Genomic DNA, 23711 nt, shown 5'->3' on the forward strand with positions numbered 1-23711 from the left:
TGTATATGGAAAATGTTTCCAGACTAAACCTCCTACAGTTACGGTTTAGTGAGAAAAATACAGATACAACCTATATCTCCTTATATTCTAAGCTTTATTGTGAACATTTTATATAATATAGGATGTTTTGTGGTTCAACAGACCTACACATATGCATTAAATGCCATAGCTTGAAATTTTTTTAAATCACTGTTCCTAAAGGTAAACAGGACCTTTAACTCTTTATGTGCCATGTTCGCACGCCCGACTTGGTCGACGGTGTGCCAAGTTTGCATATTCTGCTCAAATGCACAAACTTGCACAAACCAATTGATAAATCGCCAAATGCTACAGTACAATGAAAGTGTTTCTTGTGATTCTGGTCCTGCCACACGTAGCTTGCATTTTATGTGGTGATTGATTATCAAGTGTTGCTCCCTGCTGGATTTGTGAGTAAATTCTAAGTTTCTCCCACTGTGCAACTGATTATGATTACATTTTTAACTGATCAATAAAAATATAAAGAACTTCACATTCCCTGGGTTTGATTATCTTGAGAACATGGTGAATTTTTCATGAATGTGTTGTTTCAGTTTACATTCATATCAGTGTCCATACGAAGGTATGGTGGAGTTTCTCTGCAATATCTTTGCGTGAGGTATTCTCTGTCCTTTGAAGTTCTTTGCAAGTAATGAACTACTCCAATCTACATTACTGGAATACAAAAGTCAAAATAATAATATGGTGTAGTATTTGAAACTGTGATATAAAATAAAATCCCTGGAAATGATGATTTTTGTAAATGTATGGTTAGTTTACTAAAAGACAGGCAGAAGGAAGGCATATGCATCTAAGCTACCATCAGAGTATCACAAGTTAACATTGATGATGAAGCCAATCCTTACTGAATAATTGGTTGGAGGTGTACATGTGACCATGCATGCATTTTATTCTAATGCATAATTTTGTTCATGACTAGTCATAATCACTTGAATGTTGTGATGGACACTAGCCAAGATTTCATCATATTTTTTTTTTTTAATTGCAAATATAGCTGCTGCAGAATTTTAAATGCCTACATTTTGAACTAGAATGACAAGGATATACTTCATCATTTCATATAGAAAATAATACACAACATTTTGTTTTGGATTAGTATGATTACCCACACTCAGTACTTTCAAAGCAGTCCAAATGCCCTCGGCTATTGCCCGGGGCATGATAGATTGCACCAAAGGCACCCTGTGTGGGTAATTCCTATGATATAATGTACTCACTGATGTGTATTACATGCTCTGAATGCATGTAAATTCACATTGTAAGTTCACATCTTAGGTAGACGACCAGTTCGTATAAGTTTGCCTTGAGTAGTTTTCAGTGATCATTTGATACATTCTAATGTATGTATCTGGGTACTTTTAGCCCCCCCCCCCCCCCCCCTCAAAAAAAAAAATAAATAAAAATCCCTTCTTGTGATGTTTTGCATTATGATACCATGTGTACTGGAATACCACCAGGCAAATTATCTTTCAGATTTTTTTAAGGCACCATGTACATGCAACAGTTTGATATAACTTGCCAATTTATTTCATTAGCATTAGTTTCATCACTCTTAATGTGACTGTCATTAAAATTTAAACAATGCAATCAGGTCAAACAATATTAAAATCATTCATGAATGCCATGGTGATACAAAAGGGACTTCAGGAACAACATAATTTGTTATAAATATATATTTGTTTGTTTACATCCATTCTGCTTCTCAGGCCAAAACAAAATAGAATTGCATTGTTGTAAGAAATTGAATAAAAAAATAATATTACAAAGGACCAAAACAAAAGTACCATCTCATGGAATACTACAGCATAGTCATTATAAAACATCTCTGGTTGTAATATCATTTATAAAAGGTAGTACATTATGATTCAACAGGGAAGCTGGATACCATCAGCATATGGCTTAACTGGGCTACTGGCCTCAGGGGTAAGTTAGTTAGCTCAGGTTAGCCTCTCACAAAAGGCAGATTTTGGCAATAGTATCACCATGCAGTGGGAGAAGCTTAACGGCAGGCCTGGACGCATGCAGTATGCATTACACATATGTTTGTGTTGGGGCCATGTAGTATATCATTCATCAATATCTATATGATAATGCTAGTAAAGGGTGAGACAGGATCTAGGTAGAGTTCTGTCAATTATTTAGTTGTATTTTACTCAGTGCACTGGTTAAAAATGTACTTCCATGTCTTAGCATTAATTGGCCACTTGGCAACGAAGCAAGTCGAGATATCTCCCTTTTGGTAATTGATTTGACTATATGCATTACAATGTATCATCACTAAAAGGTTTCACTGTTGTTCTAAACGCTGTTCATTTCACACTGTCTTGATGACATCATTCTGTGTTACAAAAGAAAGTGAAATGCATAGTTTGTCAAAATAAATTTGAATGTTGGCATCTCTATGAATCTTGCCACATGATGGACATAAATGAGAAGAGTTTATAAAGACACACTGGAATTGTGATGATATCAAAGTTCAATCCAAGGATTTACATGCGTCAAATTTGGGGACACAGAATCTACTTCTCCCAGGCACAGTGATTCGGTTTTGTCACTCACTGAGCTGCAGAAATATGGTCTGTCCGCTGACCAGTCTGTTCTGATGTAATCTCAATTGATGCCATCTGATCCATGCCCGTATTTAGGAGTCCCAAATTTGCTCTAAATGTCACCATCTAATTCTGCTATTCCTTATCATGCCCATCTGATCCCTAATACTATGCTTGTCCCTGCACGTAGCTACACAGATCCGAACTTTTCATAAGAGTCACACATCTGCACAGCATTGTAAACATGAACTGTTATACACACACTCTCTCACACCCACCCACCCACACACACACACGCACACACCCTCACACACAAACACACGCACATACGTTGTCAACCTCAGCGGTTGGTAGCAGCCGGCTGGCTATAGCCGGACTTTGAAAAACCGAACAGGATTCATTATGCTAATAATGAGCCTGGCTGCATGCTGCATGCACCCTGCTCGCACACTGTGACAACCCTCCCCCCCCCCCCCAACCCGCCACCTTTGAAGAGAATAACAAGACCTCGGCAGCTTTCAGCCCTTGCATGATGACATGGACTGCATTGATGTGGGGAGAGAGGGGATTATTAGGAAGCGGGAATATACACTAAAAGGGAAATTTAAGCACAAACAATACAACATGACAAGAATAGATTATGGTACCTATTGCAAGCAGAGTCTCTTTGTTTTGGTATAGCCTGATGTGCACTAATGCACTCTTCCTCTTCAAAATCATACTTCTACAGTTGGATAATGAAAGACAACTTAGTGCTTCAAAGCCAGGAGGTTGTAAAATCAGTCTTCAGACAGTTTTGTGGACAAATCCCTTTGCAGGGCTTGTTATTTGTACCAATAAGACAGTGAAAGTGATTATTTTCACTCATTCCAACTAATAACACATTTTAAAGTCTACTAATAACAGTATGACAATACAGAAAGATGTTTGATATGAAAGATGAGCACTTTTTGTTCCTTAACTCTTTGAGAACAAGCTGATTTTGCTATTCATTCATTCATTCATTCATTCATTCATTCATTCATTCATTCATTATAACATTTCTCATAAACACCATGCCCCAATTATACTCAGGACTAGTCTTCAACAGGTTAAAATAAAGTAATTATAACATGCAATGTTTTGAAAGAATAGGAATGTGAAATCATTCGCCTTCAAATACCTACAGGTGCCATTGTGTGCCTGTGCCTGTGCATGTGGGATGTGTTCATACAGGTATGTTAAAATGGTGTTTAACTATGCATTTCCTTATTTGGTTGAAGGTCCTGTTTACCTTTAAGCACAGTGATTTAAAAAAATGTTCAAGATATCACATTTGATACATATATGCGTCGCTCAATTGCATCACAAAACATCCGACCATATACATTTTTGCAATAAAGCCTAAAATACAAGAGATATTGCTATTTTTCTCATTAAACCATAACTGTAGACAGTTTAGTCTGCAATCATTTTTATTGTAACTATTGTTCACATTTTGTATATTTAACAATACTTAATATCGATTATACTGGTTTAAATTTTCACATCGGTTGTTTCTATCCCTAACTCACATTTTAGAACTATTTTGAAGCACTAACGGTGGGTTTTTGTTTCATCTGCAAATGGCAAATTATGCCTTTAATGTTGCTCATTCCTGTGTCATTACTCTGCAAGTATACATCTATAGACACACAATCAATTTGTCATGTAGCCAATGGGAAAGGAAACAAATTCAGTTTTACAAAATCAGATGTTTAAAAGACTTTGACTTTGACAATAATCTTGGGTGCTAAAGGATTAACAAGAAGACACATGGGGGGGGGGGGGGGGGGGGGGGGGCTGCAGTGATCTTAATGGGATGGTATAGTTTTGGTTAAGATGGGGATTCAGATTTTAACTCTCTGCAAAATAATTGGAAACCATTCCTGAAATATGAAAGAGCATACGATTCTGTGAGGAATTCAAAGTTTATTTGATGAATTGGTTTTGAAATGGCTAAGATATCCAAAAATAATGTAAAACAAAGTGGTCTTTCAAAACTGGTTGAGGACGAGTCCAGAGTATACTCGGGCAGTTGTCTATGGGAAATGTGTGTTGTAGCAAAATCAGTCCGTCTTCATCAGGTTAATAAAATGTAGGTCCAACCGTTTTATGTAGGTCTTCTTTATTTTTGGATATCCTGGCCATTTCAAAAAAAAAGTTTTCCATCAAATAAACTTTGAATTCCTCTTAGAATTATATGCGCTTTTTATATTTCATAAAACGTTTCTCATTATCTCAATAAGAAAGTAGGAAACCTGAAGCTTCATACTCAACCAAACTATACCCTCACTTTAACAAATAGAAATGATAAATAATACATAGAGCCTGTAACAACAACAATTTTTGAAGACACATCCTTTAAATGGAGATTCAGAAGAATCTTCATACATGTACATATGTTGGAAGTCACCTGGTTTTCAACTGGTTTTGAAAAACAATTACCATCACAACATGATCCTAATAGTTAAACCTATAGTTAAACAGCACTGATCAATAAAATTAAGTGTCAATTGTATTCAAATGTTGTTGTTCTTTTTGTACTCCCAAAATATCACAAAGTTACCAAACAGTATAAACACAATATAAATGCAATGTTCATTCTGCAGTATTGAAATATGCAGCTGTTCAGGAGGGCAACATGTAAAGAAGACTTGTAAATGAATATTTTCTAATTGAATGCTTGTAATTCCCTTATTACAGTCAATTTAAACTGCACTTGAAGGTATGATTTATTCTCAACCCTATTCCTTTGACAGTTTAGATTTCCCATTCACATTGTATATAGAAGCAGCCAAGTTCCAGTAGGCAATGGATTCAACAAGACTTGTATAATACTCATTAAGCTTAATGCAATGATGGAGGCTTGTTTACTCTAATTCTGATCTATTCAATCAAACATGACTAACCAAAGTCATGTGAACTGATCTTTTTTTACTTTTACATATCTTACATTTTTAAAAATTTAATTCCTTTAAAACATTCAGGGAAGCAGCATATGAGCAGAAACCTTCAATCCCTGATATTGGTCAACTAGAATTATCACTGAAGGTGATTAATACCCCCGCCCCTAGTGTTGCTTTATAGTATGTTTATAGTACCAATACCAAGTTTGTGCATTTGTTGAAAAACATGCGCTTACCATAGCAATGCATTGTCCGATACAAATACAAAGGACATTTTGCAAAACTACACTTAAAGAGCATCATACACACCAAATTTTACCTTCGTAGATTAGATGGTTCAATTTGATACAAAAATGAGTAGTTACCATGTCAACACATTTTTCTTATATTAACACATTGGTGTCTTGCATAGCTACACCATCCGATCAACATACATACTAAATTTGACCTTAATTGCTCTAACAATGTGGAAGCAATTCAATCCACAAGGTTTTGGTGAAATTATGGTTACCATGGCAAAGCTTTGTCCGACAAACACAAAAATTATGTGTTCCACATCTATGCCTCAAGGCCATAATGCCTACCAAATTTGATTTCAATTGCTTCAAAACTGTGGAAGTGGTTCACTCCACAAGATTTCGAAGAAAACATGCGGTTACCACGGCAACGCTTTGTCAAGTACAAACACAACAAGTGTCTTGCATAACTACACCTATAGATCATCATAGATACCAATTTTGAAATTGATTGCTTAAATACTATGGAAGTTATTCAATCCACAAGGTTTTGGTAAAATTATGGTTACCATGGCAATGCATTGTCCAACAAACACAAAAAACATGTCTTGCACATCTATACCGCAATATCATCATTGACCCTAAGTTTTATTTAAATTGCTTCAAAACTGTAGGAGGAGTTCGCGACACAAGATTTTGCAACAGACCGACCGACCGACCGCCCGACCAACATCATGGTGATTCCTATATACCCCCTTCACACTATGTGCGGCGGGGGTATAATTATAAGCAAGGCCTTGGCTTTACAACAACATCATTCCTCTCCCCTCCCCTCGCCCAAAGACCAAGACAAAAACAAAGAAAAAAAAGGCAGAAATTAAACAGACCTTTGAAACAGAAACTTGTTTCAAACCAGAACACTCTAAAACTGAAACTGAAAATCAACATATTAAATGTAGTCACTCCCCCAACCTTTTGTAAACTGTTAGATTTAACACTCAAACTTTTGAAATAAGCAGTCAAAATGTTAAACAATCATTTCAGAAATGGTAAATAAAATATTTGTAACATTTACAAAAAAAGTTGGAGGTGTCGCAACATTCAATATGATGTTGATTTACCATTTCAGTTTTTAGAGTGTACTCGCTTCTACAGAAAACACCTGCACCCGCTTGTCCCGTCTCAATTTCAATGTCAGTTGTCACAGCATCCACCAATGTCTCTTGGGCGTCGCCCGTTTATCTTGTCTGATGCCCTCATCCTATTAATTTGGCAGATGCCCCCATGTGTTTGGAGGAGGGCTTCAATATTTGATGGAGCATCATCACTCTCCATAATTTAGCAAGGGGCAAAGAGGCAGCATGCCACAAGAAAACTCTCAAAAGCCCCAAACTGTTTTACCGGGCATTCACCGTAGGAGAGTGAGCCCCGTTCAGAGGTTAACCCATTGGGGATGAGGTGGCTTTGCTATAACACACATTTTCCACAGATACCTGTCCAAGTATACTTGGGACTAGTCTTCAACGGGTTAAGAGGGAAGTTACAAAGATTCTCAGCTGACATCTAGGCTTGATGTGACAAATAAAGAGGTGGAACAATCCGCTTGTATGTGCAAGAAAACTTGATAGCAGAATCAGTTCATACATTGCCCTTTGCTGTTTTGTTATTTGCATATGTCTATTTTATTTTCATAAGATATAATTTTACTCTCATGTCTCTTATTTTCTTAATTTGTCAAGAAATACAACACTACCAAAAATGGACAAGAATGAGGATGAAGCAGTCTGTATATCAAGTATCAATTTTCTTTGAAATTGGCAAGACTTTGAATTGAGCTGAAATGAACTGAATTAATTTACTTTAAACGAGGCTGCTAGGGAAGCATTGGACACTTGCAGCAAGCAAGCACCCAACCGCTTTAAATCCTCTCTGAAGGAATAGCTGTTGAGGATATAGTGTCTTGCCTAAGGGAAAAAAAACCCATGGTAGCCAAGGGATGGTAACCAGGATTTAAATTGCTACTCATAGAATGGGGTCTTTAACCGCTCATTGAGCTCCAATAGCCCTCCATGACTATTTATGATTTAATGATTTCACACCAAACCATTAAACATGATGATGATGACAATGTGATCACTTTTGCATTGCATTAAATATCAAACTCTATTTTTGCAAAGTGGATTATACGAGCATGACTTGCAACTTGACACATTCCCCACTTAGGCCTCTAGAGCTGGCATTGACTGGTTCTCGTACTGCAATAAAGTGAAATACATTCTGCTAAAGATTATCCATTTTATTTGCTTCTTCCCTTATGAAAAGAAATTACTTTGTTGAGTTACAGGTCTATGCACTTAACAAACTCTAATCATTTAAAACAAACATGTAACATAACATCATAAATGATATTAGCCCACAAAGAAACCATCATGATGATCTATGATATCTACGCATAATTTCACTCATTTTTTTTTCTCTCTCTCTGCTTCTTTTGCAGATCAGGGAGTTTTGACCAATTAGACTAAAATACTCCTCCATAAAGGCGTACTGAAATCCACAAAAAGAAGCGTGAAGAGAGCACATTATTCACATAGCACACGATAGATACTGCTCAATTTTATGTCATCCTTGCCTTGAAAAAAAAACAACAACATACATCTGACAACCCAGACCCATATTACATAATAGGTTTAAGTTCTCTTTTGCCATCAAAACTCATATCTTTCAATAATAATCCATATTCTGTAGGAATGCCATAGGTTCTGTCCACAGTTGAAGGATTTCCATATCCTCATGAGGAATAACCCGTCGAGGACGGGCTGATTTTGCTATAACACACATTTTCCATTGATACCTGCCAAAGTATACTCAGGGGTTCCATAGCATTTGTTCCTGCAGCAATTGCTCCCATGAAATATCTGCATGTTAAGCCAGATATAATTCCACCGACAAACATAACCCTAATCCTCACATCAAACAAAACGTAGGACCCTATCACAACCAAAACCCTAATTAACCTAACCCTACTTCAAGTCCTTGGAGAAAATAAGACCAAGCAATTATTGCAGGAACAAATGTTGTATCACCATACTCTGGACTAGTTTACAACAGGTTGATATTCTGATCTACCAAAACAGAGAAACAGAAGTGCTTTATATCATATTACACAATTTATTACCCTCCTTATCCTTTGAAGACCGAGAGACTGGCTTTCCAATCCCTTGGAATGATAAATTCTGCTGCATTGCGCAGTCATTCTTCAGCATGGTTGTGTTTCAGCACTAACTAAAATCAGCCTAGGGCCCTGTTTTAAGGAGAGTTATAATTGATTATATAGTTGATTTCTATCATAAGTCTTTGGCAACCTGTGTGGTAAGGAAATTTATAATCGATTATCTTTTGATAAAACGGGGCCCGGACTTTGTGTTTGACAGTGGGCGTTCCAAATTAGATAACAGACATGTATCTGATTCTCCTTGTAACATTTGCTATTGCAATTACACATAAAGCCGTATGCACATGTGTGTGTGAATGAGAGAGATAGGGAGAAATACCCATCTTATGTAAGCACAAACAGATTAATCAATAGTATGCATGCAGGTACACACCAATCCACCCACACGTGCAAACGATGATACCAACTTATTGTTTGTATACGCCAACACACCCCTATGCAAGAAGTGGTATACACATCAACACCACACATTCACACACAAGATTTGGGATACAACCACAGACCAATATGAGTACCTTGTTCCAAACTTTTAACTTCCCCCAAAGTTTGATATATAAGCTTAACATGACAAGTCCTTACACCCTTGATTTAAACAACACAAACAAAACAGAACAAAACAAAATAAAAAACACACATACATGCAGATCAAAGGGTATCTGAGATTATGTACACTCTAGCTTCCAAGGGGGTGGGAATTATCAATCAAATACTAATGCACCTCTTGCAGACTAGAAAATATCTAGTAGGAGGACATCAAGCAACCCTGTAGCTACAAAAGGGGAGGGGGGGGGGGGGTAATTGTATCAAAGAATACAGACACATACCTCTTGTGGGGGGACATCAAAAGACACTGTACGGAGATCCACCTTTGTATAGCTCTCAATGCATGGGAGCACCATGAAGATACCTGGAGAAAAAAACAATTAAAAAATCATTAAAAGATGCACAAATTCTCAAAGCTCCCATGCCTCATTTGCATGTAACACCATATATGAAGCATATCCAATAAAAAATATAACAAAGATGCAAAAAGTTAATCAACTAGATGTGTGTTGTTTTTTGTTTTGTCTTTTATAACACTCCAGACCCTAAGCTTCATAGCGACAAATCACTTGTCATAGTGGTATGACAATGTTTTCTCACTATTATCAGGCAGAAATTGTCATGCCTATTATTATTCCTGCAGATTACATTGTACCCATAAACAAACCAATAGGGTCCATCGTTCAAAAAATGCCCAATAGAGGGAGGAATCTTAATGTGGGTCGTTAAACAGTTACTTATCTTGCTAATTCAATAAAACCCTACTATTTCACAGATAAGCATCTCAACACAGACATTGAAACTGTCTGCGAACACCCAAGGCCAAATTGTTCATGATCTTGCAATGCATAACAAATATTTGTTACACACTCCTCACATGGAATTGAGAATAGTAGCATAAAGATAAGAATAATAGATGATAATATTGATAATGGTAACGGGTTTTTTCTGCGTGGTAGTCTTCAGTTTTACCACTGCTCATTCAGTGGGTCCTGTCACTATCATTACCACATCATTACCACATATCTATTTCTTCACCTGAACTGATTGAATAATTAGACCAATATAAAACAATATTGAAATACAGTTTAAGGTAAAGGCAGAAATTTTCACTCATTTCGCACAACCAGGAATCAGCACAAAAAATACAACCGCATAAATATTTTTTCATGCCATGATATATTTCACTAATAAATGTCTTGATTCCACAGAATTAAATGCACAGGAAATTCATCTGAACCTGCAGAGTGCAAAAAAAAAAAGAAAATACTTGTGCGAAAATAACCACTTCTACAGTAGTATTGACATCAACTGACATAGAAACACAGTCATGAATTCATGATCATTTCAAAGGCATTATTTACCATCTGCAGATGAAACAAAAACCCAGCGTTAGTGCTTCAAAATAGTTCAAAAATGTGAGTTATGGATAAAAGCAACCACTGTAAAAATTTGAATCCATATAATCAATTTTAAGTACTGTCAAATGTACAAAATGTTAACTAAAAGTATAATAAAATTTTTCTAGGCTAAACCGTCTACAGTTATAGTTTATTGAGAAAAGTAATGATATCTTCTTAAATTTTATGCTTTATTGCAAATCTTTTATATGGTAGGATGTTTTGTGATACAACTGACCTACACGTATGCACGAAATGTTATGTCTTGAAATTAAAAAAAAAAAAAAAATCACTGCTCCCAAAGGTAAACAGTACCTTTAAGCATAAACACATCTTACTTATCAAATACCATTCTTCTAGCAAGATCAAACCAGGCATTTCATGAATCTCTCCCCCTTTCTTTTGTGTACAAATCCTACAGAATGTTTTAAGTTGTTTCACTACAAGAAAAGGACTATCATGTCATCAGGAATATTTTTATTGTGATGGCCTAGGTGAAATAATTTCCATCTGCATTATGAAAGGGAAAACATAATTTTCCTAAGAAAATGTAACTTTACCATAATTTTTCAAATATCATTGTTGTATATAAATTTATATACTAAATTCTTAAAGGAGACAGTAAAACTGAAAACTTGGAGAACTTAAAAGTGGTCAGCATCTCACACAAAGATCCTTTTGCCATTTAGCTTGTGTTCACAGTTTTATCCATTATGCAAAAATGCATTAATTAGAACAGGTTGCCTGAGACTGAGCTAAGGTTATCCTAAAGGGCAATGGCCTCTTAATTCTGGGGAAACCTAGTCAACCAAATAATACAAAAACAATCATAACTACAAATAGAATTATTGAGAAAACATGCTACCACAGCTCTGACACTTGGCAGAGTTTACAAACATATTTGAACAAAAACACTCATCTAGTTTCAATTATGTACTAAACTACACAACAGAGCTTTTCCTTTCCAACAACAGGCAGAACAGAACAATATATTCATTTTCACGTAACTTTACTGTTCTTTACTGAATAATGCAAGATTCATCCAGGAATAAGATCAAAAGAAGGATAGGCCTATAGTGTTCATGTGACATAAATGTATATGGCACTGTGAAAATGTGTTTACCTATGACAAAATCTGATATCAGCTTAAGCGCAAAAAAGATGTTTTTTTTTTTACACATTTTTCTTTTATCCCAGTGAATAAGTACTGTAACAGGAAATGTTGGTTAGCAAAACAATTTAAAAATGCAAGTGATTCTTTTTTTCCATATTAGTGAACAATATCAAACAACTTCACGTTTGAAATATAGAGTGCTGAATATCAAATCTAAAGATTACTTATTTTAAAATCTGGCATATTCCTATGGACCACGACAGTATGAAAAGCAAGAAACAGACAAGGTAGTGAATCAACTATTCTCATGAAGTGACCATCAAACAATGTACCCTCAAAGTAATTATTGATCAAGATCATTGATTGGAATATAGAAAGTCCATTTTTTTTTTTTTTGCTTAGAATTCATTGAAGGGGGAAATGAGCACACCATGTCCCTTACCCCTGGGTGGCCTCCCATGGGGTAGGGGGGGGGGGTATCAGTCTGGAAAGAGTTCAACTTGAAACATACTCCCCTGCACTTCATCACAGCTATACCAAGAAGCATAATATCAGATGCCAGTACTAAGAGGTCTCTTTCAAGGACGCTGCTTGTTCTCCTGTGTGATGCTCACATTTAATGTCTTCTGATCAATATCCCACTGAGCTGATGGAATTATATCTTGAAAGTTTTAGTGTCAGTGAAACCCAGGAGAACCATGATTGTTTGTTCTTTTATGTCAAGAAAGTTTTTTTTTTGTCTAAAAGATATATGTTGTAAAGTACCAAAAGCCAGTCAATCACAACTACCTTGTCTTCATGGGAGAACTCGTGAACTGATAAAACTTGGAGCTTGAGATACATGTTGAAAATGAGTAGCATTTCATACAGAAGTTGAAACATTTACATTGACATCCTCATTGTACTGAGGTGCTGTGTGGCCGAAACAAAATGTTGTTACACAGGAAATCTTTAACTCTTTATGTGTCATGATGGAAACCCCCCGTGTGCCACATTATTCTTAGACACCAAAGTAGTCATACGTTCAGAAAAACATCCAGTCTTTCAAATCTATATAACTTTTATAGATTTATGTTTTATTGTAGACAAAGTGATCAGAGTCTTCGAGAAAATGCCCAACTTTGCATTGATGTCCATTCTATGACAAATCTTCTTTTTTTTCAAATGCCCAGTAGCTACGTTACTGTAAATGTATGACTTTTGCACACAAATCAGTGACAGATACTTGAAATTTGCACGCAAATCCACCACGAAACACTGCTTGTTAATCAATCACCACACAAAGTGGAAGCTATAGATGAGAGGAACGGAATCACGAAAAACGCATTCATTGTACTGTGGCATTTGACGATCAGTTTGGGCAGGTTTAAGCGTTTGAGTGGAATATGCGAAGTTGGCACGCCGTCGACTGAGTCGGACGTGCAAACGTGGCACATAAAGAGTTAAACATCTTATTTAGATGGTAGCCGGTTATTATAGGTCTACAACTACTAAAAGTTGACCAGTTCCCAATTTCAACATACACACCGTTAAAGAGCAAACTAAGGAGCATTGCTTGAATCTAAACAGCCTGAATTTTACCTTCTTTTTTTTCTCTGACGCCTAAAAAAAACACTGAGTCTCAGAGGCCTAAACCAATTTGTTCATGCAAAGCACACTTCTAGTATCCTCTAGTACCTGGGTTGAGCTGCTCCCATTTATGGAAGATGATCGCATCAAAGTCTCCACAAGATTTGCCCGGCCAATTATGGAGGCATTTAAGCTTCACCCCGCTGCACTCGGAGGTCGTTTATACATTCTGAGCATTTCGGCTCAACAGGAAAAGTGAATTTTGTCAGTCCCAAACATTCTTCATCTAATAAATGTTGGCTATGTTTTCTGCTAGATGCTTTCATTCTACATCAAGGACCAAGGGCATCGTACTTCGCCGGTGTATCACCATCCTCCTGTAACCCTTTATGCTCCCAGGCACTTAGCCTAACTTGCCAGGCTTTTCATCGGTATTCCGTAATCCACCCAAACTTGACCTTGTTGTAGATTAGCAACTCATCTCAAGTGCAGCATTGTGCCTCAGTCTAACAGGAAGGCCAAGGGTGACACAATTCTATGAGATTAGAGGCATTAGGTAGTCTATATTCACCAACATTTAGTTTCCAGACATCTGTGCCAATCAGGCAATAAGGCAGAGTTAAGCTAGTATCTCACCAACGGAGACGTCTCCGCGACGTCTCTTTCTTATCAGTCGCAGTAGTCGCGGAGACGTCTCCAACATAAAAATGTCTTGCGGTCTCACCAAGGAGACGTCTCTGAGACAAGTTATGGCAGGTGCCAAAAAATTTCAAATATGAGGGAGCCGTTGCAGGATCACCTGACTTGATCTAGGCAGGATGTCAGCACGCATATAGGTCACATGGTTTTTAAGTAGGTCAAACAGCGTCAAATAGAGTCGTGGAGACGTCGCGGAGATGTCTCCGTGACCTCTCACCAGTTTTTCTGGTCTCCAGCAGGTCTTGGCGACGTCTCTGAGACGTCTCTGAGACATCGCGGAGACGTCTCAGCAGTCGTGGATATGGTTAGTCTCCACGACGTCCCCGCGACTGATGGAGACGTCTCGGAGACGTCGCGGAGACTTCGCGAAAAATCGAACATGTTCAAATTTCTTGCGACTAGCTGGCGATTAATCAGAGACTCTGTAATTTTCAGGAGACGTCTCGGAGAAGTCACGGAGACGTCTCTGCAACTAGCAAAATCTAGATTTGCGAACTAGTCATGAACTAGTTTCAAGCCCGGTGAGATACCCCCTTAAGGGTTAAATTAAAGGCATTATTTACCATTTGCAGATGAAACTAAAACCCAGCTTTAGTGCTTCAAAATAGCCTTAAAATGTGAGTTAGGCATAGAAACAACCAATAAAAAAATCTTGATCAAGATAATCAATATTAAGTTTTGTTAAATATACAAAATGTGAACAATAGCTATAATAAAATTGTTTCTAGAATAAACTGTCTACAGTTATGGTTGAATAAGAAAAAACAGTGATATATCCTTATATTTTTAGGTTGAATTGCAAAATTTTAATATGGTAGGATGGTTTGTGATACAACTGACCTACACATATGGATCTAATGTTATAAATTGGAATATTTTCAAAACACTGCTCCCAATGATAAACTGTGCCTTTAATGGACCAGATTGCACTACACGATTCATGGCGTGGCTCATAAGACTAACGAGCTTGGGGTCCTTTCCCATATGAACTCCAATTGAATTTTATAGTTGCATTGTAACAAAATACTTGCATTCATTGCATTGTACACTTTACCTGCAAGAAAGCTTTTTATATATCTGACATGCATTTCAATGTGTCACCAGGAAAAAAAAAAGAGATCTAATGTAAACTAAAAATCACAAAAAGAAAGGCTTATACTATTTATCAAAATATATTCAGACCTTCAGACAAAAGGTGTGCATGTGTGTGTGTCTTTGTCTCTCCGTGTGTGTACTCTATATAGTCCTCTAAATAGCACACAGTTTGTACTATGTGCCATACACAGAAACAAACCCTTTTATTAAACTATTTCTTCACACAGCTTAAAATTTTTTTTCTACCAAAGATGTGTGTATATGATTGATCAATTGTTTAACTGATTGACTGATTGACAGATTGATTGATAGATTGAATTATTTATTGATCATCAAAATTTGCAGCCAAATGGTTGAACTGCGTCTGATTTACAGGGATTGAAATACAGTGAGACAAAATAAATCACATACGTGTATATATAACCTAATTTACAAAACACAAACAAAATACAATATGAATATGTGCACATGAAAACAATCTATATACACATACAATACATGATTCTATGTATGTTTGTGCCTTTCGGTGATTTGCATTCCCTGTGCAAAGCAAGAGATTTATTGCGATACGTATTTCATCTGATATGACACCCTTTGTGCTCCCCATCGTTGTTTTGTTGAAACGGGTGTTTTCCTTCATAGACTTTGTGTTGGCAACAGCCGCTATGCCCCTTCATCTCATGATGTATGCCGCCCCATTCCCAGCCAACGGGGGAGGGGCTCGACTGTGAACCAATAAAGATTGCCTGATCGGATCAGACGCGAGCGCCTGTCAGAGGGGGCAATCGATTTCTTCGCTACCCATCGCAGCGAGCTTGTCACAGATAGGGCACGGCAACCACCCGTAACTCATGCACTAGTCACGCACCGCCACTCTCAGGATTAGACAACCCTGCACTGCCTACGGCCTGACTATGCTCTGTGTGAGCTTAACCAATTTGTTCATTTTTTTTTACCCAACTTTCAAATCTGCTCAACACCAGGAATATTCTCACATAGAAAAAAAAGTATTGTGCACTAATAGCTAGTGGAACTCTAAACAAGAAACACTGTGGTTTGACTGCTTAGCTATAATACTACTTGTTTTCCTCGCTCACCCCTGTTTCTTCTCATTAACCCATTGAGGACAGACTGATTTTGCTATAACACGCATTTCTCACAGACACCTGCCCGAGTATTCTCGGGACTCTTCTTCACTGGGTTAAACATTCATAAAAGGATACACCTCTCTTTGAGTAAAAGTGGGTAAACATGATATCCCTTTATCACGTAAGGGTATCACCTTTGGTTGCATAATATTGTAATGTACTTTTTTTATTTTCATTGATGCATTTTGCATTTACATTTCCTTGCTTTATATGTTGTTATGTAAAACTGGATATCCTTGACTTGTTATTTTGTACACCTTGAATTAATTGTTACTTTGGTAATATGTTGCAGTGTCTCTATAGGAAAAAAAAAAGTGTTTAAATCACTGATGGGGCTGAATAGATATATAAATAATGAATAATGAATAATGAATAAATAACAATAAAAAGATAAACACATACATAAATACAAGAATGATTAAATAAGCAAATAAATCAATCAATTAATCAAATGATAAATAAATAATGCTTTGTACAGAGTAACACTTTCATATCTAAGGTAGATAGAAATGATGACTGGACAATATTCCACATGCTGAAGTTATACTAAACAAGTATAAAACAAATCACTTGCAAAGTTTAGAGAAACGAATATGTTGTATAAAATCTCTTTTTTAATCTTAGTGATCAGGCTGTTGAGTAACATGGTTTTTTTTTTGAAAGAAAATAGGCCTGGATAACAATCTATTTCTCTTTCAAGACAGTCTGTGGCCAAATTATGTATGAAAGGAAAACCCACACCAACCATGTAATGAATGGTTTTTGGTCTTTCAGCTCTACTTGCTATTTTCTTTTCTTATTGCAGTAATTTAATGTGATATGATAAAGTTTAAAGAGCTTTCCACTTGATCTTGTATTGCACAACTGACACACTGACAGACTACCACACATCCACATACCAGGTCCCTTTGCTCCTCCAGGCAACAGACGACCCAATCTGAATATGACAGCACGCTCGTACTCCTGAACAACCTGTCAGCATGGCAAGATCAAAAGGAACAACAAAACGAATATTCATGATCAACGTCAGGAGAGTACAGATATTTGGTTGAAATTATCACATTCGTTTCAGTATTCTAATGACATCTGTTCAATGTACCAAATTGACATGAATTTTCTCGGAAGTGCATTTCTGTTTGATTGAAAAACTTTTTGAAATGAAGCCTGGGAGCAAAGCTAGTTAAATGATGGAAAAAACAAACATGCAAACAAACCAGTAGGTGAAAGACACAGGTCATAAAATTTGACATAGCTGCATGAATGTTCCAGTTTACTAATGGAACCGGAACAAAACATACAATGGCAAAAAGATAATGAGCTTTCACACCCTCAACAAATTGTATCAAAATACAAGGCAGGTTTCTTCCTTATGATTTCTCTTGAAGTCTGTGATGATTCTTCACCTCTGCCTGTGAAAGCGACAGATTGTCCACATGCCTCTATGCTAGACCAAAGTTCCATTATTACATATGCCCTGCATGAAAATTTGATACACAAAGGGTTAAGGTTCTTTTAACACTAGGAAAAAAATCCTCAAGGCCAGCCTTGCATGACAATACTTCATCATCTTTTCTGGCCTATTTTGAAATCGATCCTGCCGATTCTCCGGGGGTGGGGGGGGGGGGGGGTGAGGGGAGGGGAGGGGAGGCTCAAGTAGATGAAAGGAAAGATGAAGATTCTAACATAGTCATCCACTGAAAATGTGCTAGAACCTCTGGTTCCTCTAATCAAATGTGACCCACCACAACAAAAGGATCCAAAAGTTGCTGATTTCTGAGCCGAGAAAATTGAGTTTGAAGTCAGATCACTCAAAATTTCTGCTGTTGGCATAGTGTTGTAGTCTAATTTTTTGTCTATCATCCGCGGAAATTTTGAAGCTAAATGATTGAGGGAAAGACGAGAAATTAGCATTTTTCTGGGCTATGATTTTCAACGGAACAACAACGTGTCCGAAGATTCGGATTTAGCGCTGCAAATAGACTCCGCCCCTGGCAACGAGAGAGTGATCTTATTGGTCAGCGCATTGCATTTTGGTTACCGATTAGTCGTGCGTAGACCGCAGGCACTAAGCTTGAATGAACATCACGGAGGTTGCTAGGAGCAGACCTTCTATTGTCAAGAGGTGAAAACTGTCTTACCTCCCCTTGATCACAATTGCATCGGAAAGAAAACCTTGAAGGCGGTTTTCTCAAAACGCTGTTTTCCTAGACCACTGAACAAAGTCTCACATATCTCTGCATCCGAGTACTTTTACGAGTTGTGTTATATATGAAATCAAAGGGGAAGAGTAAGGGAATAATGTCATGTCATTTTCAGAAAATCCCCCTTGGCTTTTGGAACCTTTTGTTGTAGCGGGTCACAAATCTTCCTCCTGCGCAATACACTCTCAATGCTGGCAATGTACACATACAATTGTAGATACATGTATGCATCCTTAACCCCTTGAGGACATGCTGATTTTGCTACAACACGCATTTACCATCTTTACACACTTGCCCGAGTATACTCGGGACTTGTCCTCCACGGGTTATTTCTTGGACCATTTCTGTAAGTCTCCTTACCTTCCTATCATACTCTGCTTGTTCACATGATTTCAACTTATTTTGGGGGAGATTTCAATGGAAAATATACATTTTTGATAGCATGGTGGGTTATTGTAGGATATTATTTTGTAATCTTCAACAGGAAATTATGTAAGCAGACAAAGAAAAATTGGTTTAAACTACTTGCAAAATGAGACTCTAAATAATGCAAATATTATCACAATGTCTGGAAATCAACATAAAGATTTTTTCCTCTCAGAATCTAAAAACAAGCCAACTGCAGTCCCAGATTTTCATCTATCTGAAACTGAAATATCTTTCCTGTCCAGTAAAAATATTATTCCCCTGGACATAAAACTCCTCTTACACGCATAATTCATTTTGTGTCCAATTCCCCAGGTCTAGATGTTCAAAAGACTTTCAGCAGTATTCTTGCAACAGTGGTATGTAGGAATGAACTTAACACTGAGTCATTTTTTTTTTCGAAGAGTTGATTTTGTTATCTAAGTATGAGCATTCCCTAATAGAGCTTCATTAACATCACAGTTCTGCTGCAAAGAAAAAAAAAACATTGGATGAGAATGAGAAGGGTGTTAAGGTGCCTTGAACGCTATGGCCTTTAAATAGTGGCAACTTAATGCCCTTATCATTCTCAACTAACAAAACAATGCACTGATAAGATTTTTTGCGAAGCTTCAGATTATTCCTCCCAATCTCCACTGAACAAAGGTTGATTGGGAGAGGAAATCAAGGGAGAAACCAAGTTACACATCCAAGGATGGGCATCTTTAGCCTCCACACCAGGCAATTATGGTCACACTCCAGTTAACAAGAGAAAATAAAGTCCCTCCTACCAGCCCACCCCTCCCTTGTCCTCCTCTGCTTCCCTCGTCCTCCTCTGCCTCCCAGCAACCCAATTTCCCCCTCTCTGTCGAACAACAATGACGACAGCCGCTCACACCCCCACGTCCATTGCTGGGTAGAGGAATCCAATTAGCATGCTCAAGTATGTGTCAAGCAGAAAATGGAATCCACCCCCCATCCCGAAAAAAAAAGGACGAAAACAGAGAGAAGACGGAAAAGAAACCATCCCCGTGATACCACTGGCATCCATAGGTGCTTAAGTGTAGCTCTTGCACCTGTTTCCTGGGACTCTTGCTAGATCACAACAGGGTGCCGCGGCTACGCTAAGCCAAGGCGAACCAACAATAAGCCAAAGACCAGGAGATTTCTTTCAAAATGTCACGGTCCAATTATGGAAGGGCCCCACGTAGATAGCGGAAGATGCACACACAAAAAAAAGGGCACGAACACTCTCCTCCTATTTTCATATCTGATTCTGCTAGCACATCACATCATGTCTGCTTTTGATGTACGACCCACTGCATTCACTTCTTATTCCCTCTGGGTAAATTGTATGCCTGTGTGCAGCACTTTCTCGGCATACAAGTCTTTCAGTGGATTCATTTCTGTGATTGCAGTGCACCCTTCCCGTGCTAGAAGCGATGTGAACACTGAACAAGCATTGCTTTGAAGTATTTCCCTTTGCACTGCAATGCCACACTTGTCAGAGTTTTGCATATATCAGCAAGTTCTATTGAAATAGAACTGTTGCCAAACTTCATTCATGTTTGAACTTCCAGTTTGACATACATGTGCCTTTGCAATTACAAATATTGAACAGGGTATAAGAAAAGGACAGAAATTGCAAATGTTGGCTGCCAAAACATTATCTTCATTGCCATATGGAGAGGGCATTCATCACATGCCATCCACCATGTGTGGAAAGAAAATAAAGTAATGGTAAAAACTATATATTTTCTCCACCCACACACATTAATTTTCTAGTAGTCTGTGCATTAAATGTCTAATTCTGCTGGTAGCCATCTAGATACAGGCCATTTTGTTCACATAGATACATTTATCAGGTAGGCCCTACATCACTTCTCATAGGTTTCCTTTTCAGAATCTTTACAGTACTGTTTCACCTTAATGATTTGCTTTCAATTGTACTTCTATGCTACTCATGACTCCATTCATTTTGTTTTATCCTGTTGTCATTGAATTTCAGAATCTACACACATACAATGTACATGTGTGAACCAAATAGATTTTAGACTGCACGTATGTGTGTGTGTGTGTGGGGGGGGGGGGAGTATGGAGGAAAATATGGTAGGGCTGGGGGTTAACCCGCTGAAGACAAGTCCAGAGAATACTCGGGCAGGCATCTATAGGAAATGCGTGTTATGGCAAAATCAGTCCATCCTCAATGGGTTAATATGAATCCAAGTCTGCCGCCTGAGGGATGATTCTACACCCGCCTCATGGGTACTCCAATACATCAATCTAATCACACCAGAGTACAACTTGCTGAAATTCCCCTAATAGAATCTTCACACGTTGCTTTGCAAGAAGGGGAAAACATGCACTTTTGCACTGCCTGAACCACGTATTGCACACCCTGCATGCGCAGACTTATAAAAGGTGTGCTCCAATAATAATCAATATTTGTATTTTTCTTGCCAATGGCTGTCCTTTCTAACCATGATTACTAATCTTGTCAGATCAAATATATGTGTGGTATACGTACAGATATGTTTTCACAACCCTTTCTATCATTATCAAATGAGTGGTCATTTATGCATCACTCATCGGCCTGCACATAAAATGTCCATCTTCACCATTAGTGTTTTAGACTAAATGTTATTCTTAAATGTTATGAAACGATGTAGCAAAACCTAATCAACCAATTGGCTGACAGCGTACACATGACAAGGCATTTGCTTTGCCTATTGACCGATTCTGTGACGCGCTATGTGTATTTTTGGCATGGGCAGCGCCATTACGCGGTGTCTCAGCCGACCCCTCTTCCCCACTCCCCCACCCCCTCCCGCGCACAGAATGAAAAACTGATGCATGGTTGTTTTAGCCAATAGGCGTCTCGCACTGAGTGCATGAACACTTGCTTAGTGCGCGAACCTTTGTTACAAGTGCGCGATAAACATGTTGCCCTTAGGGTGAGGGAGGGGGGGGGGGTCGGCTAAGACACCTCAAAATGAGGTAATGGCTGCCCCCAGTGCCACAAATTGTCTGCTGCCCTCAACGAACCCGAATCGGTCAATAATGTAATCATGCTTATGACTGGTCCTTAGTATACAAATAATGATTGCCATGAGGGGCACAGTTAAAATTATGGGCCCAAGGTGATGTGAAAACCATAACTATGCTCGAAGTGAAGCTGAGGGCATAGTAATGGTTTTCACATCACTGAGGGCCTACATAATTTTAACTGTGCCCCGAATATCAAGCGGTCATTATTTGTTTTATATACCGAAAATATAGGTTCCAAAATACAGATACCGAAAATATAGATTCTAGTCTCTTTTACAGCACTCGTAATCAACGCTGATCGACAGCACGGCAGTTATATCATTGGTATGTACATATGAGTGATCTAAGTGTTCGGGGTTGCGACTGTCTCCAAACCTATTTACAGGGCACAGTTGATTCTATGCCCCGGGCACAGTAAATCATGACGTCATTTTGATCAAAAATGGGGTAAAGCTATTTTCATGACTCCACTTTTAACCAATCAGATGAGAGCAATCTATATATGAGGTATATAATAGAGTATAAGGATTGGTCATTAGTACAGTATAATGACAGGTCATTGAGCACTTTTACTTCACAATGGTGATTGGGCAAGATTTCATTGTTTTATCTACTCACAATGATTTATCGCATGAGCAGGATCTGCTTCGATCATTTTCTAAAGCAAATTATGCACATAATTTTGTTTATAAGACAATAGTATAATTTCCCCCACTTGGTACCTTGGAAAGAGTCCAAACACCCTCAGCTATCCTCTTCCGAAGTGTCAGACTGTTTCAAAGGTACCTTGTGTGAGTAATTCTTGTTCTTGCAGAGTTGACACATTGGAAGGAATGTGCACCACAGTATTCTGTTCATGTGGGTTTTACTTCTTTACACACAGTGTAAAGTCTGAGTTTTTATTTTCAATGCATTTGATGTCTTCATTCGACTTCAACCTTGACTGTCGGGTATACACAAAGATGGATTCATGGAAGTCGAAATGGGGGCAAAATAATCACATTTTGTATTAAAAAATGTATTGAATTAAAGTAAATAGATCCAAGAAGGGTGACAGACCACACAGTAAATAATGAATATATATTCCTTCCCCTGAGAGGATACACTGAACTCTTGTTTTATTCATATCAATTTTGCAGCAAAACTGCCTGGAGTGTGAAGATTTATCATCCTACAACTTTCTTTTCAACGAAAAAGTCACAATGCATTGTTGATTAGTAATGTATTTTAAAATCTAAATGCTCTTTGCACATCTATTTAAATCCTGCAACTCACAATAATCAAATGACAGCAACACAAAGATAAGAAACAAACAATCCATGATAGAGGAGAAACTGATACAAAAAAGGGAAGTAAAGGGAAGAAATAAGATTAATTGACCACAGGAAAAAATACAATGGCATACGAAAAGTAAGAATGTGGGCAAGGGAGGGTAAACAGTAACAAGGAATAAGGTACACCACTAGAATCAGAAACATTGGTGGCATGAAATTTTCATGCATT

The 23711-nt window shown here is 37.7% G+C and overlaps 1 protein-coding gene across 6 annotated transcripts in view; it reads right to left on the reverse strand.

The window, feature by feature from the left end:
• Positions 1 to 23711, reverse strand: part of LOC139708766 (band 7 protein AGAP004871-like) — a 100707-nt gene that overhangs the window by 32169 nt on the left and 44827 nt on the right. For all 6 annotated transcript variants that reach the window (XR_011709385.1, XM_071620715.1, XM_071620712.1 and 3 more), the window contains exons 3-4: positions 17454 to 17526; positions 9811 to 9893 (exon numbers count right to left, since the gene is read on the reverse strand). Coding sequence is in view for 5 of the 6 variants with exons in the window: in XM_071620715.1 (XP_071476816.1) it covers positions 9811 to 9893; positions 17454 to 17526 (156 nt within the window). In the remaining variant the exon portion in view is untranslated. The remainder of the gene's footprint in view (positions 1 to 9810; positions 9894 to 17453; positions 17527 to 23711) is intronic.

The sequence above is a fragment of the Diadema antillarum genome, unplaced genomic scaffold, assembly GCF_040938485.1.
Source record: "Diadema antillarum isolate AM-2024a unplaced genomic scaffold, OU_Dant_1.0 seq00001372_RagTag, whole genome shotgun sequence".
In the NCBI taxonomy this organism is placed as follows: Eukaryota; Metazoa; Echinodermata; class Echinoidea; order Diadematoida; family Diadematidae; genus Diadema; species Diadema antillarum.